This window comes from Eleginops maclovinus, chromosome 3 (genome assembly GCF_036324505.1).
Source record: "Eleginops maclovinus isolate JMC-PN-2008 ecotype Puerto Natales chromosome 3, JC_Emac_rtc_rv5, whole genome shotgun sequence".
NCBI lineage: Eukaryota > Metazoa > Chordata > Actinopteri > Perciformes > Eleginopidae > Eleginops > Eleginops maclovinus.
The window spans coordinates 22713136-22731112 of record NC_086351.1 but is presented as its reverse complement, the minus strand read 5'-3'; the positions used below and the strand labels follow the sequence as shown (position 1 = coordinate 22731112).

Sequence of the window (17977 nt, the reverse complement as noted above, 5' to 3'; positions counted from 1 at the left end):
ACATTGAAAAGATGCAGAATGGACTTCATAGAGGGTGTTTAATGTAATATAGAGCAACAAAGCCTATGAAATTCATGAAAACTACTGAGCGGTAGCTAACAGGCCTGTGCTGAGATGACGTCAAACCGCAAATCTTGAATCAAAGTCCTCTAAAGGCTTTCCATCGTATTTAAAGGTCTAGGCTCAAGCCTATTAGATTATGTTGAAATCTCGGAAAAGGCTAATAAGCATCCTTTATGATCAGTTTTTTTGGTATGATTATCATTTTCAAGATCAAGAATGAATGTTTTTTACTCACCTCTACCAAAATATTGGGTCCACCAAAACTATTCTCATTTTAATTTCAGGAACATAGAACTTATGCAATGTAATTTACCTAACAGTATGTAATTATATATATTTTTTTTTTACAGAAACTGATACTGTTACAAAGCATGACTATTTATTCAGAAAGATTTGTTTTTATTTCAATTATGATGATGATTGGTTTTCATCTCAATGAGACTACTGTATCCAAATTGAGATATTATATAAAAGAGCATTTTACATTAAAATGCAATTCAAAGCCACTGATTAAGTTTTAAACAAATTAAAATTGATGTTTAAATGGTATTTGTTTCTAACTTTAAAAAAAGTGAAAGTTCTCATTTGTCTTATTTTGAAAGTAACCGGAAGTGGTGCTTTAAGTGCTTGTAGCTAGACGGTGAAGCGGTTTCTTTTTGCGGAAAACACCCAGGACAGAAGCGGGGCTCGGTGTAAACGTCGAGGCGACTTTTTAAGAGCTTGTTTTTTTATTATTTCGTCAGCACTATTTCATATGTGTAAACCCGGCTGCTGTTTTTGCGAGGAGTGAGGGAACTACCGTCAGCATCTAAAGGAGACGACATCTGGCTTCACACGGTGAGCATCAGCAGCCTGTAGATAATGGACATGGTTTACACAGCATCTGGAATAATGGGGACACATTATCCCCGTACAGCATGTCAGGTGAATTGAAATTACAAACCACCATCGGAAACATTGTTACTGGACAGCTTTAAGCCGAAGTAAATATTAAAATCACATAATTAATTGTAAAATATACATACTTTAAGGCTTAAGGCAGCTAAAGCCAGCATTAAAACAGGTTTGTTGGATAAGTCAGTGGCATTAGAGACAGCTCAGGAAATGAGCTTATTGTGGAGGTGAACATGATGTATGTGGACAGTGAAGTGTTTTCACAGCCTGTGTATTCAACACAGCGCAACATGTAGCTAGGTAGGCCTGCAGCACAGAGTCCGGTCCCTGTGTGACAGACCCTGGAAAAGCTGCTAATATAAGGAAATATTCCAATTACGCATACATATGACACATGTCAGCTCCAAACGTGTGGTTTTAATGTATTTCCTTCTGCTGCCATTCACACGCCATTAATATATGAAAATAAACAGGAGAGCAGATTTTGCCATGGATGCTGGCGTGACTGTGTCTCTGCAGAGAAGAAGGGCCAGCTGCAGGGATCAGACTGCTCTGTACCTGAGCATCAGCTGCTAGGATGCTAAACATATGCCTCTGTTTGTTGAGAGATTATGGTGAATGTATTCCTTATTTGTTTTTCTTCATTCAGGCCATGTGAAGAGGGACTATGGAAGGCCAAAATGCAATAAACAGTCCAAAACAGAGGGATGATGGAGACAGAGGGAGTCATACAAACAACAACACATTCGATCCGATTTTAATGAAATCAACAACTCTGACATGGTGCACAGCTGCCTTGTACAAAGGTGGAAAGGAGCTGGTGAAACAGTCACAGTTATAAAGCTGAATGAGGAAACGAGAGGTGCACATTTCTTTGGATCACGTTGCTGAAAAAATGAGTAGGCGTACTCGATGTGTGCATATGACACAGGACTAACTGAGTCAACTGAAAGCGCTGGAAGGTGTGACCACAAATGACGTAGCTATGTAAGAAGACTTCTCTCCGATGCACGGGTCCTGACAATCAACACACTACTGTGATTCATGCCACATATGTGGTACCTCAGGGGGATACGCCGGTTCATTAGCAGAAGAAAAACAAGCAGATGATGAATACCTGAGTTTTCTCAGCGTTCGTCCTTAGACCAACACATTTAAAAAAAATTTGATTGAAGGAAGCATGTTCTGAATGTGCACCATGCCTAGGAACCGAGCCTTTTCCGAGCCAGAGTACTCTGCGGAGTATTCTGCAGACTGCTCTGTGACGCTGCCCTCTGACCCCGGGCAGGCGGTTGGGCGAACCCATGAGGTCACAGTTCGGAGCTCAGGATGCTGCCTCTGCCTGCCGCGGTTCATGCGCCTCACCTTCGCGCCTGAGTCTCTGGAGAACCTCTACCAGACCTACTTCAGACGGCAGAGACACGAAACCCTGCTGGTGCTGGTCGTCTTTGCCGCCCTCTTTGACAGCTACATCATCGTCATGTGTGCGGTGGTCTACACCACTGACAAGCTGGCTTCTGTCTTGGTGGCATCAGTGGGACTGGCGGCCGATATTGTCCTCTACCTACTGTGCCGGTTTGGGCTGCTTCCAGACCGCATATCGAGACGGGTGGTGCCCTACGCCCTGTGGGTGCTCATAGCGGCTCAGATATTCTGCTACCTGGGACTGAACTATGCCCGCTTCCACCAGGCCAGTGACACGGTGGGCTGGCAGGCTTTCTTCAGCTTCTCTTTTTTCCTGACTCTGCCTCTGAGGCTGACACCCATCGTGCTCATCACCACTGTGTCCTGCGGGGTCCACACCCTGGTTCTAGGCGTCACGATTGCCCAGCAGCAACAGGAACACATCCAGGGGGCCGCACTTGGAAGACAGGTAAGAGTTGGATGGAGGTGGTGTGGATGGATAGTTTTTGATTGTACTGAAATGCATTTACTGGTGTGTAATCTCATGCAGAGACCTCTCCTCATCAAGAAGTAGGAATTCAGTAGAAGAAAGTTAACATTTACTGTTACAGACGAATCGTTCTTCAACATATGATACCCAATTTTGAGATTGATACCTAACTCAAAGTCATTATCAATATTGTTTGTTTTATACATCATTTTATAAAGGTTTACATCAGGTAATGATTGGGTGTAATACAACAGGTATAACAGATATGATCATGGTATATTTTTACTCTGCTCAGAAGTGAAAGTTTATGAATATGCAAGAAAGACTTCAGAAGTCCACCTTTTGTCTTGCTGCACAAACCATGTGTGCATAATATAAGCACATTGATAAAGAACCATTCCCATGCATGGATTAGTGTCATGCATAATGCTGTGAATTGCATGATTTGTGGACTGTTTAAAATGTTCAAAGCCCAAATATTCACAGCACTGTTTATATTCCAGTGTTTTGCCATTGATATGTCCACCACATTTTTTTCTAAGAGAGAAGTCTAGACTCAACACTCAAATCGGATACCAGTTAAAACAATTGTAGTAAATTAGGTTCACTAATGATTCCTATTTGTCTTTCATTGCATTTTGAGTGGGCGGGGTGAGGCAAGCCAGCAGTGGCACATTAAGAAATTGCTTCACTTTCGGAGAGCTCCCATGTCCACAACCTATGGGTTTACCCCTCTGCAAATAGAACTACTTCTATTTTGAAAACGAACACGAAAAAATGCATGCTCAATCAAAAACTTCTGAAAGTCATATACAGTACGTACATGTACTACAGGGAAAAATAAAGGAGCTTATTTTTGTTGGAATTTGCCCATGATAGCGCTAGCAAAGTGCTAAAGAGTGTTGCTGAGATTACGCATTTTTGTAGGCTGACCTGGAAGTTAGCATCAACACCAAGCAATGGAATTCTTCCATTGGATTCCAGTATGTTGCAGAAAAATACTAATACTTACCATGTTTTGCTCAGCAGGATAATCTCCACATATCAACACCACTCTTAATTTTCTAACCAAAATGCAATCACCAGCAGTAAAAAGCTAACTTTAGGCTATAAACAAAATACATCACGGTCGCATGGCTGCTCATCAGCCCGCTAAGCTAAAGGCAGACTTGTGTAGCCATGATGACATTTAGGAGTCACTTGTTAGCAAATGTTGATTTAAGACACATGGAAGCTTCAGAGATTCACAGGTGGGGTATTTACTGACAAATTGAATGTCATAAAACTAAATGTGAAAATCACTTCAGCTTTTGTTGACCACAGACCATATTTCTGGCTCACAACCACAGTTGTGTACATGAGAGAAACAAAACTGTAAAAAAAAGTATTTTCCGGGTTTTAGGACTCTGCACTGCTCTATTTGAGTTCATATAGGTGCGCTTAAGCATAGACCTGTTGTTCAAGTTAACAGTAGCCAATAGCGCTGAATATGCGCTACGTTCCCCGCCATGCTTCTAGCAATCCTGTTGGCTGACAGAGAGGCATGTTTGACGACAGGTAACTCAGTAATAAGGGGTTTTACTTTGCTCCTTCTTTGGCACCCATGTGGTTGAATTAGCTGATAGGGGCGCAAGATGCATTGGCTAACTTAGCTAACTAGCTAACAGCAGCTACAGTTAGCAGCTGTTAGCAGTTACTTTAGCAACAAGTAGAGTTATCTTCCCATCAGTCCGTAAATAGCCTGGTACTGTACGGATTTGCTTATATGGGGTCAGATCAGTCTCATAATACACAAATGCACACAAAATCATTCATACTTGTATTTCAGGATACACACAAATGAGTTCCATTTCAAATACATGTAAATAAAATCCACATACAGAAAAAAGTTTTACATTTATACCGCTTTCTGTGCATGGATCGCTGTGCAGTCGTTTGTGGGTTTTTTGAGACTCCCCTGAACTTTATCAACAAAGCTGAAGGTGGAACTATCCATTTCATAAAATAGCTTGCTAATATGGTCAAAAAACTGTTCACTAACAACATAATCTGCAGCTACCACAAGGACTGTACTGTGTCCAATCCCACAGAGCAAAATTGTTGCCATATTTATGCATTCTGTCATATATAAGTTTTCAAATGATCTGTTTAAACATTGTATTTACATAAAGCCTTTGTGAAAAAACATGTTATGTTTCTTTAATTACAAAGGAAACTTAATACCAGATAACAAAAAACAAACAAAACCCTCCTGAAAAATAAAGTTCCTTATTCACAGTCAAACAGGTCCTTGAGGACCAGGCACCAGATTCCTCAGACAATCTGTAAAACAGGCCGATAAATGGGAAGATACATGAGGTCTTAAACGAAGGTGAAGCCTTTATCAGGGTGTGTGCTGATGAATATAATATGAGGATGATAACAGTATGACAAAATTGTTTGGGGGGTTTTCCCTTTCCATTGGACTCCTTTGTTTACTTCTGCCACATAGTGACATCACAATGTAACACTCAAGCTTATATTGCCTAGCGCGCCAACACATAATATATGATATACTGAGGGGTGGGACATTAACAACACATCTGTAAGCGGTTGGCCAATCACAACAGAGCCAGCTTAACAATCAGAGCAGAGTGGGCTCTGGTTTCAGACAGAGGGTGAAAAGAGGTGCTGCAGCACAGGCAGTATGAGAAGAATAAAGAGCTTTTTGAACATTAAAGCATGGAGACATGTCACAGTGAAGGCACAAAAAAATAAATGAACCTGAAAATAAGCAGAATAAGGCCCCTTTAAACCAAACATGAAACAACACGATAAGACCGCATGAGGCGAAAGTACCTGAAAATGAGCATTATATTTCCTCTTAAAATGAGAATGATCATATTTACCTTTGGTTTCTAAAACTCTTAACATTTTGACCTTTTGTTTTTCATATTCGCCCCTCTAGGACATGTCTATCAAGTAATCGACATTCAGACAGCAGCAACACACTCAAACCAGCAGGAATCCCAGATAAGAACTAAATAGACTGTTGGTCGCAGCTAAAAGTTAACCCACTATGTCTCCCTACATATTTGGAGGAAGTACATGACGGATATTTTATTGCTTCTTGCAGATTATTACATAACCTTGATTTCCTACCTGTCCTGGACCTGGTAAATGTGTAGTGGACAGCTAAGCAAAACACTAGGTTGGACCGGAGCGGTTGTTTTGTCCAATAAGTTGCCTTATCCAGCAGCAACTTGGACAAACGTGTTACCCACAAAAGAGTGGATGCTCTTTTGCTTCCACTCTGAATGGACATATTTGTTCTGAATAAACCACCGTGTCGTAGTTTGATTGTTTATAAAGCCTACGGTAAAAATCATGACCCAAATCTGTGTTACAGCTTTCAAGCCAACTGAATTACAGCTCATCATCATAAGCTTTACTTTGTTTTTGGAATTTATGATCAATAGAGCTCATTAACTCTTAATTAAACCTTAGTTTGATTTCAAAAAAGGCAAACATTTTGAATTATTTTGACAATAGTTACGATTATGAGAACATCTATTAATGGATTATCACAGATACATATTTATCATCCATATCAGGATTCTGTTTAAAAACTATTGTAAATGCTTTAATGGAAGAAGATAATGACCCCAGATGCTATACATGTAAATAAAACACACTTTATTCAATTCAATCTTTTTTTTGCCAAGTTGGAAGTAGGAAACTATCCATATTACTTTTGTTGGTGATTAGATTAAAAAAACCTGTTATCCGACCTGAAATGTAATGAAGTATGCCCTTAATGTGTTAAATACTAGACCTTGACGGTTTCATTGTTTTATTTTTTTCCAGCTACTGGCCAACATAGTGATCTATGTCTGTGCCATCACTGTGGGCGTCATGTCGTACTACATGGCTGACCGCAAGCATCGGAAGGCTTTTCTGGAGGCCAGACAGTCCCTGGAGGTCAAACTGAACCTGGAGGAGCAGAGCCAGCAGCAGGTCAGAGGTCAAACTGAACACTCGGATGTCTCCATGTGTCAGTTTATAAAACATTTTCACTGTGGGGGTTGTATACAGTTCCAGTATCATTTCAAATCAGCCAGTGCTGGGTTTCTGGTACGAGCAAGCCTGGTTAATACAAGTACTAAAAATAAATCTAAAATAAGGGTTGATAATTGAGCAAAGACAATGTATTAGCTCAGAAAGGGACTCTCAGAAAGAATATATATGGTACTTATTTAATATATTTCATTATAATTATATTTAATAAATTATTATATTAGTAGGACTGTAAAAGTGTCAATTGATAGCCAGTTTATGTACTCTCATGAAACTATGAAATCGACAGTGAACAACTATTATAGGAATGGATTATGATTACATTTGGTACAGGCATTCATAGTCAAAAAGGAAATTGGTATCAGTGTTAACCTTCTGCCATCATCAGTCAAACAGTGTAATGTGTCCACTACTTTGAGTGAGCTGTGCTAAAGCATTAGCATGCTAACATGCTTAACTAATTGTGGTTAACATTCTACTTGCTACATGTTGGCATGCTTTTGAATTTTGCAATGAGGGTTAGAAAAACCTGAAAATCAGCCTAGACTTGTTTATGATTTATGAGAGTTGAAATAATTGAACTCCCCATGTAACCCATGCTAGTGTTGGGATGCTACTATACAGCACTCCTTGGCAGTGCCTGTTCTAGTTCCAACAAATCAGGGACTTTAACTGGTGACCCTCAGATTCTCAAGCCAAATCCCGACAGACTGCCCTGCTGGTTTGTTTGGGTCTGGTATTCTCAGCAGTCTTCTCCTCTCCTCTCTCCCTCACATCTGTGGCTCTGGGCATTTTCCAACCGGACTATTTATAGAACAGATGGTTTGCCCCACGGAGGAGTAGGAAAAAGCCAGAGAATGCTTATGGAGTGAAGGTGTTGTGAGAAGGGCAAAAAGACAACAAGAGAGAAGATAAATCCACGAGTGAAAAAAAACCTCTCAGAATATTAATGGAGAAGCCCGGGCTTGGGGAGACGAGGGCCACCAACCAATCAAGCGGCATCCGGTGGCTGCTGGTTAACATGGCAACGGGCCTCCTGAGACGTTGTCAGCTGTAATCACAGAGCCAGGCGCTCAGACGCTGGCTGCTACTCTGCCTCTCTGTCAGCTTTGATAAGAATGCTGGAAGCTGCCCCCTCTTTCCATGAACACAGTGTGTGTATTTGCGTGAAGGCCTGCTTCTAAAACACGTGTTCACAGGTCCTGTGTTCCTGATGAAGATTTGTTCTTTGTCATGTCAGTGTGTGTCTGTCAACAAAGACTGCGCTCTGCACACCTTCTGTATTCCTCAGCACTTCACTCCTCCCTGATATAACTTTATTTGTGACTCAATAGAGTGGTACAGGAACGAGTCCTAAAACCCTCGTCTCAGAGTCAGTGGGATTTCTCCGTAGGATTTTGGAAAATAGCTTGAAATAAGGTCTGTTGTTGACACAAATTTAAGAGACAGATCACGTTTTGTTCTACGACATTAAAGACATCAGCAGTGACCCCCCTTCCAACTGGTGGTTTTTGAAGAGTTTACGTGTCTGAAAAACGATGGTTGTTAACAAGTGGCTGAGTAGGACTAATGAAGTTGTCGAGCACGTTGTACGTCATTACGCCGAACACGGAAACACTCCCGCTAAGTTTGTTAGCTCATCTTTGTAAAACAATATCAGACTGGTGATTGAAACAGCCATGACTACTAGTTAAATTCAGTGTGGCTAAAAGGAAAAGCTTTGTTAAAATATGCCAGCGTGTGAAAGTCAGTTGAAACGATCTTAAATTGGTGTGACGTTGAAGTCCTGCTGTACTCCTCTGTAGTTCAGGAGTTTATAGCATAACGTTTTGCTTCTGGCGATTACATTCATGATTTGAAAATTATAAAAGTAGGGTAGACATGTGGAGATTATCCAGCTGAACAAAAAGTGCTTTTCTTAAACAGGTTTGTTTTCCACAGACCTTATTTTTTACAATATTCCAAAATCCTATGGACAAATCACACTACTTTTTTTGTTGGGGGAACCCATGCGCAGCTTACTTCCGGGTCATCCCTGCACCACTCTATTGTATAAGGAACTGAAACATGGCACCATCACCGTAGCAATTGTTCTAGCTTCACCTTTTGTTTACACTAGTTGCAATAGGAATGTACACCATAGTCTGTTAGGACAGCCCTGAAAAAACATTCAGCAAAACCTCAGATCATTTAGTAGATGGCTGATGCACAAAATTACGATTTTATTTCCTAGTCGGAAAGGTTCCAATCAAACTATGCACGCTTGTGCTAACTTGAGGACCAGGCACCAGATTCAAAGGCTAAAATCCCTGTTTCTTTCCTGAAACGCCTCCATTGGACTACTTTGTTTACTTCTGCAACATAGTGACATCACTATATAACACTTGAACTTCTATTGGCTAGCGCTCCAACATATAATACGTGATATACTGAGGGATGGGATCTTAACGACACATCTGTAAGCGGTTGACCAATAACAACAGAGCCTGCCAGCTAACCAATCAGAGCAGACTGGGCTCTGGTTTCAGACAGAGGGTGAAAAGAGGTGCTGCAGCACAGGCAGTATGAGAAAAATAAAGAGCTTTTTGAACATTAAAGAATGGAGACATGTCACTGTAGAAGTACTAAAAAAATATGCACGTTACAATAAATATTTACATAATTTAAATTGAGACAAAGGGAAGGAAAAAGAGACACGGACTAGATGCAGTTAATAAGTAAGGTTAATACCCTAAAAATGTCAGTACTGATTGCTATCCATCAAACTTTTGTGGCTTTTGTGGGTTTTGTGGGTTTTGTGGCTTTTGCGGCTTTTGCGTTCTGTTTCTCTTTCTGTGTGCTGACTAGCTTAACAGCCAATCAGAGTGCAGGCAAGTGCTTGGCAGCTAATTCAACAGACATGCTTACTTGAAAAGGCGCCATGAACACTTAAACTAGAGCCACAGACACTCAGTGATAGCCCCACATTGGCCTGCTGTCAAAGGCTTAACAGTGTAACACTGATTAAAAAGGCACAGAGTAAGAGGACTGCTAACAATGTTGTAAACATTATTGAAACCAGCCACAGGTCATTGCTTTTTGGATGACCTTATTCTGCAGTCAGTTCTGAAGTGATGCAACCAGGAACACAATTCAAAGTGAAATCAGGCTTGGCAGCTTCATGCTTAACTTCAATTAAAGCCAGCATACTGCTACTTTCAGGCTTTTTGCTAAAATAAGCCAACACGCTGACTCCATGTCTCTAGATATAAAGTAGTTACTGACAGGAAAAACGATTTTTGATAGAAGTATGATCCCTGTTTTTTTCCTGAGCTGTGTATGATGTCCTCTGTCTCTGTGCTTTACAGGAGCGTCTGCTGCTCTCCATCCTTCCAAAGCACATAGCTGATGAGATGCTTCAGGACATGAAGAAGGAACCCAGTCAGAAAGAGATGCAGCAGTTCAACACCATGTACATGTACCGACACGAGAACGTCAGGTAACGTGCTCCTCAGTGGGTCTCAGGGTGCTACATGTCTGACAACATCAGGCTGGTGTTTAGCCATATGTACAAATGTAACATGAATCATGATTGCTGGTCACAGATTCTAACCAACGATTCATTACAATATGATCCTGTTTCAGTTCCTGTCGCAGCATGATGTCATTACTAATGTACTTCCTTGTCTCCTGTGGTCTTGCAGTATTCTGTTCGCAGACATCGTGGGCTTCACTCAGCTGTCGTCGTCATGCAGCGCTCATGAGCTGGTCAAACTGCTCAACGAGCTCTTCGCTCGCTTCGACAAACTGGCTGCAGTGAGTGTCACTACCTCACATCAATTATCTCATTGACATCATGGTTACAAGAAATAAGAAATATTCTGATCAAAAAATAATGTATCCATCTTTTTTTATATTTGGGATTGTGTTTAGTATCCAGTTAAGTAATGTAGTCAATGGTGATACTCTTTGAATATTTGACTTCAATGATAATTATTTTTATTTGTGATCATATTTGTATGTTATTTTACAGTAACAGTAACAGTTCCCTTACAAAACACACAAAAATAATTCAAAGAAAGAAAAAAAGAAAAGAAAAGAACCCCCACCCTCCCCAGGACCCCCGTGGGCCAGATCAAGTTGCAACAGGCCTTAAATGATCATTTTACATACAGATTTATATATCTAAAAACAGGTTTGGATGCTCAGGCTGTATTTTTTTTAGTTGCACTGCTTGTGCGATAAAAGCCATCTATTATGAGTCTGATGCAGGAAGTGATGAATTTCCAAATGAATGATGCAGATCCAGTTCTGGCTGGTATCCGATCTGCCACAGTCATGCCGATCACAATGGACTAGATTTGTCCTCAAAAACAACTCCAAAAAGAAAAAGACACCCATTCCTTTGTTACCATCACCGCTAGGAAACAAAAGGATATTTTTGTATGTATCCCTGCTATTTAGACATGTTGTCTCTATCTTATCTCGTCTTATCTCATCTACCCGTCAGAAATATCACCAGCTGAGGATCAAGATCCTGGGAGACTGCTACTACTGCATCTGTGGGCTGCCTGACTACAGGGAGGACCACGCTGCGTGCTCCATCATGATGGGGCTGGCCATGGTGGAGGCTATCTCGTGAGTACCGGGGGGATGAGAGAACTCAGATCAGTCAGTGTCAAATAGATTCTGATGTGATGGGTTGGGGGGGTCAACAGGGTAGAATCCCTCACTGATGGACTGGTACTTTTCTGTGAAGTGCACAATGATAATTAAGCTGAAATAGATTCTGACTAATCTTTTTGGACTGACGGGTGTGGCCTTTAAATGGAAAACAAAACAAACAAATTTGGAATGAACAATTTGGTTAAATTAGCATGGAACATGGAAGGGATGTGCCTTTTTTCTGATGTTGTTGGTCTAACTGTTGTTTGATAAAGTAAAAAACATAAAACAAAAGGATTTCATTTAGTTTTGATGCCCTTTGCTGCTCTACATGAGATATCTTAGAAACCAGAGGCTAGTTGTACTTTTATTAACACTGGCTGTTTTTCTGAAACCATCCACAGGTACGTCAGAGAGAAAACGCAGACAGATGTTGACATGCGAGTCGGAGTGCACAGTGGGACCGTCCTGGGGGGGGTACTCGGGCAGAAACGCTGGCAGTACGACGTCTGGTCCACAGACGTCACTGTGGCCAACAAAATGGAGGCTGGAGGAATACCAGGGTAATAACTCCATTAAGCACATCTATTGATTAGGTTTTCCAAATAAAAGCACTTCAGTCCTCTTACAATAATATGTACAGTATTAGTAGTTAGTAGTAAGTGTGTGTTGCTTTCATGGTAATGGTAAATGAACTGTACTTATTTAGTGCTTTATCTGGTCATTCACCCATTCTCACCCATTCATGCAGAGCAGTGCACCTTTGATTTGAATTGATTTGTTTCGAACGTGTAAAACAATAATACAAATAATGATAATAAAAATTAAATGAAACCAGAATTTTTCATACTGCACACAATTAAGGAGTATCAAATTGATAAACAAAAAATATTATTGACTTACAAATTATATATAAACAAATGATCTACCTAATTCACATCCGAAAACTAGTGGGAAGAAGTTTACATTTATTTAATCCCACCCCTTCTCCTAAGAACTAAATGACTAACATTTTTTTTTTAATCAAAATGTACATCCAAATGTATGTCTACATACAATATACATTTCCAATAATAAATACATTATATCTATATATATTGTTCTCTTTCGTTGTATTTATAAATACTATCTTTTAATATCTACCAGCCAAAATTCATTTGTTATTAAAAAAACAAACAGAACAAAAAACATAAAAACAACAAATAAAACATAAAGGGGTAAATGGTAATCAAGAAGAAAAGACTAAATAAATAAGCCGTAAACACCCAGTTAGGATTAAACAGTTTCATCCCCCCAATTTGTGAAAATCATGTCCTTTTTTTAAACACTAGTGAACTAAAATTCCAACACATTCACACACCGCTGTCCATCAGGAGTAACTCAGGGTTCATTATCTTGCCCAAGGAACATCAACATGTTGACTGTGTAGACAGGGGTCGAACCCACACCTCACTGGTTTAAAGACAGCCGCACTCCCTCTGAGCCACAGTCGCACATTTGAAATAAATACCAGTTGAATTATTGCCTTTCAAAAAACATAGACAACCTTTTTTAAATCAGCATTATCTTTCCTTTTTTTGCAACCAGTAGCTGTGCACACATACAGTCTTCTATTCACACTTCAACAGTGCGCTACGTTAGCATTAGCGTTAGCATACGCGTTAGCGCTAGCAACATTTACAATGTTCTCCTGCTAGTTATTCTGACTGAGTCTCTTGTGATTCGCGAATAGTGAATTTATCAGAAAATAGCCGCTGCTGCTGGAGTCGTCGGTAATAATTTCAATGTAACGCAGTTTGTTCAATTGTGTAGCATACATCTGTAAGAAAAGAAGAAAGCACACTGCAGCAACCAGACATTTCAACTCAGTTTTCAGTTCAGGTGACTGAGTTATTAAAAAGAATGTTCAGATGACTTTATTAAACTTTCAATTTACATGAAGTGGAACTGTGTCTTTGGCACTTGCAAATAAAACACAGCACAACGTACAGTTCAAACACAAAACACAAACATTTGCATCTAAAGTTCAACAAGCAACTAAGTGGCAGTCATAACAGACATGCTAAATGGATTATTCTGTGACTGCTGTGTAGTCTAATAAACAAATCCTGACGGATCAAGGTACTCATAAATGTCATCATCTCTAAGTGGTTGACCAATCACAACAGAGCCGGCCAGCTAACCGATCAGAGCAGACTGGGCAAAATGAGAAAAATAAAGAGCTTTTTGAACATTAAAGTATGGAGACATGTCCCAGTACAGGCACTAAATATAATATGAACCTCAACATTATTATCATATGTCCTCTTTAAGGGTTTTTTGACTGAATTCATACAGCAGCATTATACCACATTTTAAATCTTTAACCCTGTGCCCAGGCGCGTCCACATCTCTCAGAGCACCATGGAGTGTCTTCATGGAGAGTTCGACACAGAACCAGGAAACGGAGGAGACCGCTGCGACTACCTGAGGGAGCGCGGCATCGAGACCTACCTGGTGGTCGTTCCTAAAGTACCTGTGGGGAAGAACGGCATCAACGGCGTAGTGAGTCCGAGCCTCTAACACACCCACACGGCAAATATTTGGATATTCAAATGTTGTCCTCTTATTGAGCAAGCAGATACACACTGTCACAATATGTTACACAAGAAATCACATTTAACTGTTACACTTACTCAAAGCTGGATTAGGGGCGGTGGTGGCAAAGTCCATTGGGACTTGGCCTGGGAACTGGAAGGTCACCAGTTCAAGTCCCAAAAGACCAAGTGCTACCGTGGTCATAATGGCAACTGCTCCTAGCACTAGGATGGGTCAAATGCAGAGACCTTTTAAATTTCCTCTCTCTGGGACGAATAAAGGCATTCTTATTCTGATTCTGATTTAAATGTCCTGTACATGGACGTGTTCAGGCAAATAAAGAAAGTTAGCCTGCTCTCCGTAGTAATGTGCTCTGGCTTTGCTTGTTTCCATTAGAAGCTGTCTGTTACCTCTTCCAATGGAAACTCCCCGCTGTTGATCAACACCACAGAGTGTAACGGCAGTGTTAACACCGCCTGCACCACCCCCGAGGAACCGGAGGAACTGGACACAAGGGTAAACACAAAGTCTACAGACAGAATGACATTGCAATGTGCTGTTGCTGGCACCCAAAGGATTCAAGTGTTGTTCAGTCAGAACGATATCAGGAACTTTGATACATGAATGGGTGCTCTTGACCATTTGCATTTTTTCTTGGCTAGTGCCTCATTTCTCTTTAACTGCACCATACTCACCATATTTGGCTAGTATAAAGGTCAAAGTCATTAAAATTAATAACCCTTTGGTGAATTAACATTTTGTGCAGATCATATTGATGAGACTATGACACCATCTTGTGTTCAGAGGTGGAAGAAGTGCTCGGATAAGTAGAAAGTAGTAATACTAAGGTGTAGAAATACTCTGTTACAGGTATAAGTGTGATATTGTAAATTAAAGTCCAAAATATCAGCATCAAAATACACTAAAAGTAACAGAACTGAAAGTATTTGTTGTAGATAATGAACATTTATCAGATTATAATCAGTGATCCATTTGTGTCTTCACCATTTCTATTTTATTTAAGCTACTATAATACTTTTTGTAATGCCAGGTATATTAATCCATAAGAGTAGATCATAATTCATTAGTTTCTTTTTGTATTAATGATTTCAACCTACTGAGTAATCTTGTCATATAAATGTAGTGGAGAAAAAGTACAATATTTGCTTCCAAATTGTGAAAGTACGAACATAAAATAATAAATTATTAAGTAACAAAAATACTTTTGGCAACTTCAGGTGGTGAATCCGTCCTTCCCGAACCCTCGGAGGAGGCTGCGACTGCGGGACCTGGTCGAGAGGGTGATCGACGCTCAGGAGAACGAGCAGGAGCTCAACAAGCTGCTGAACGAGGCTCTGCTGGAGAGAGAGACCGTGCAGGCGTGAGTCCAGTCATGATGCAATATCATTATCCATGTGACTGTGCTGTTCACACTGTAAAAAAACAACAACATCTGAGTCAAATTTGTGCAAAAACATGGAGGAGCCCTGACCTGCCACATACTGTATGTGAATTTGTTTGGTACTAAGATCCCATTTTGGTTGGTATCATAGAACAGTACTCCCAAATACACCCACATTTGACTTGGTTCAGCACAATGCATTTTGACTGATCAGTGTTCAATGGTGTGAATAATTTTGGGGCCTATGATTACCCGAAACCAAACTGCACCATGTGTGATGTTAGACCAATATTTAGCATTTGATCTAATGCTGAGGTTCTCTTTGTGTTCAGTCTGAAGGGGAAACACACCAACAGGCTCTCCCTGAGGTTTGTGGATCCGGAGCTGGAGACCCGTTACTCCGTGGAGAAGGAGAAGCAGAGTGGAGCGGCCTTCTGCTGCTCCTGTGTGGTGCTGCTCTTCACCGCAGCCATGGAGGCTCTCATAGACCCCTGGTCAGTTAACAAGGCCGGGAGTATCACACATGCTCACAGTGTGGGAGTACTCAATAGGAGACATCTTTCCAAAACAGGCAAAAAATAATCTCTCTCTTTGGAGAACCAGTACCAGAGATGTTTTAAGAGGTTTCTGTGTCCATGTGTTTGAAACAGGCTGATCGCAAACTACATCACCTTTGCAGTGGGAGAGGTGCTGCTGCTCATCCTGACCATCTGCTCTCTGGCAGCAATCTTCCCCAGAGTGAGTTTGAAACTTTCACACTCTGTTTTGTTGACATGTTTTCACTTCCTGTGTGTAGCAGATATGGTGGCTGCCAGCTGTGTCAGGTTAGTCTAATGGAACACATTTTGGGTTTACTTCGGAGTGCATGTTTCGGGAATTACAGTATACAGTATATTCCCTTTTTTTAAGAGGGATGATCAGTGTCAATGTCATGTTTATTGTGGAGCTGCAACCAGTATGAAGTTGCCTTGATTGAAGGTCAAAGTTCTAAAATACACCGACCAACATCTCACCTACTGATGAACATGTGTCTGCAACCTTTAAAGGTCTCCTATTATGCTATATTTGAACAATATATTGTAGGGCAATATCTTTACTATCTATATAATATATATACAAAACTTGTCTGTGAAGACCAAACAGATCACGCATTGTAGCATGCCTCATACCCCTCTATTTCAGCTCTGTTCCTGAAGTGCTAATTCTGTGACTCTTAAATTCTCAGATTCTTAAATTTGAGCTGAGCTGAAGCTGGCCACGCCCCTTTGGAGCGTCAAGCAGCTCTCTCTGTCCTCTGTGAAAGTTTACTACCGGGAGAAAATTCTCAGCTTAACGCTGCCATGATTAAACCCCATATAATGGTCCAAACCACATCCAGCATTATTTCTGAAACACTTCTCAGTGTTTACCTCTAGAACATAGACATTATATATACAACAACTCTAAGTCCCTCTTGCAGACATCCTGCTGAACACACAGAGACACAGAGGTGCTGCGGAGGGGATTCCGACTGTATATGGGCGGGACGTTGCCAGGAGTTCAATGTAAAGCCAGCCCACATTACGGTTATGACGTCATATCGGCAGCAAATCTGGATCAGCGTGAGGGTTAGTGGATGTGTAGGACAGTAAAGGGCTATTGAAGTCAAGTCAAGACATGTGCTGCTACCAAGAGCGTGCCGAAATAAAACGTAAACGATGCGCGTCGCGCTCAGTGTGACGTAGGTCCCGTAACTAACAAAGTAAAATCCATAACCTGAAGCGGAGAAGTCAACATATTAAATGCCTAGAGCCTTTTGTATAGCCGCCCCCGAATGTACATGGTACATTTGCACCACGCAAAAGGCAATACTGTATTAGTCTAAACAATACTTAAGGGGGGTGACTGTCCTCTTCGGTCGGGAGGCCAGGCAGGATAACTAACTGGGCGACCGGCCTGGTGTACGTTCTGTCCTTGACCTTCACATCTGCTGAACTGACGTGACCATCAGGACTGGGGTGAACCTTCACAATGCACCCAGTAGGCCACAAGGCCCTAGGGAGCTGGGGGTCCACGATCATTGCCACAGAGCAACTTCTTTGGAAGCGACGGACTGCCTCTCTTCCCCGCAGAATCCAGTACGTGCATCGGATTTCAGCAAAGACACGTTCTGGTCCTGGGTGCCTCAGACGGCTGTCAAAGTCCTGTATGAGGAGGCAGCTCACCGGATGTGAGGGATCCAGGACAACAGGGTGTAGGCTGGTGTAGGCCAGATCTTTAGACCAGCGGAGACGACCACCGACCCTGATGAGCTCTCCAGTGTTGTCCAGCTCTGGAGACACGTTCAGGAGGCGGCTGCTGCGTTGCACGGGTTTCCCTGCTTTAAGGAGACGGAGTTCTTCAGGGAAGCTGTCACGCTGAGCCCTGCTAAGAAGAAGTCTCTCAGCCTGGTGGTAATCCTCTGCAGT

The 17977-nt window shown here is 41.2% G+C and overlaps 1 protein-coding gene across 3 annotated transcripts in view; it reads left to right on the top strand.

The window, feature by feature from the left end:
• Window positions 1-707: 707 nt before the first annotated feature.
• The window catches only part of adcy3a (adenylate cyclase 3a), a 35460-nt gene continuing 18190 nt past the window's right edge, over window positions 708-17977 (top strand). Inside the window, exons 1-12 of one of the 3 annotated variants that reach the window (XM_063879656.1) lie at window positions 708-900; window positions 1607-2830; window positions 6698-6847; window positions 10255-10385; window positions 10591-10702; window positions 11397-11524; window positions 11956-12114; window positions 13930-14095; window positions 14528-14644; window positions 15367-15509; window positions 15863-16024; window positions 16181-16268. In XM_063879656.1, coding sequence (XP_063735726.1) covers window positions 2147-2830; window positions 6698-6847; window positions 10255-10385; window positions 10591-10702; window positions 11397-11524; window positions 11956-12114; window positions 13930-14095; window positions 14528-14644; window positions 15367-15509; window positions 15863-16024; window positions 16181-16268 — 2040 coding nt within the window. In that variant the 5' untranslated portion in view covers window positions 708-900; window positions 1607-2146. Of the gene's footprint in view, window positions 988-1606; window positions 2831-6697; window positions 6848-10254; window positions 10386-10590; window positions 10703-11396; window positions 11525-11955; window positions 12115-13929; window positions 14096-14524; window positions 14645-15366; window positions 15510-15862; window positions 16025-16180; window positions 16269-17977 lie in introns of all 3 variants that reach the window. The other 2 variants (XM_063879654.1, XM_063879655.1) reach the window with 2 other exon arrangements.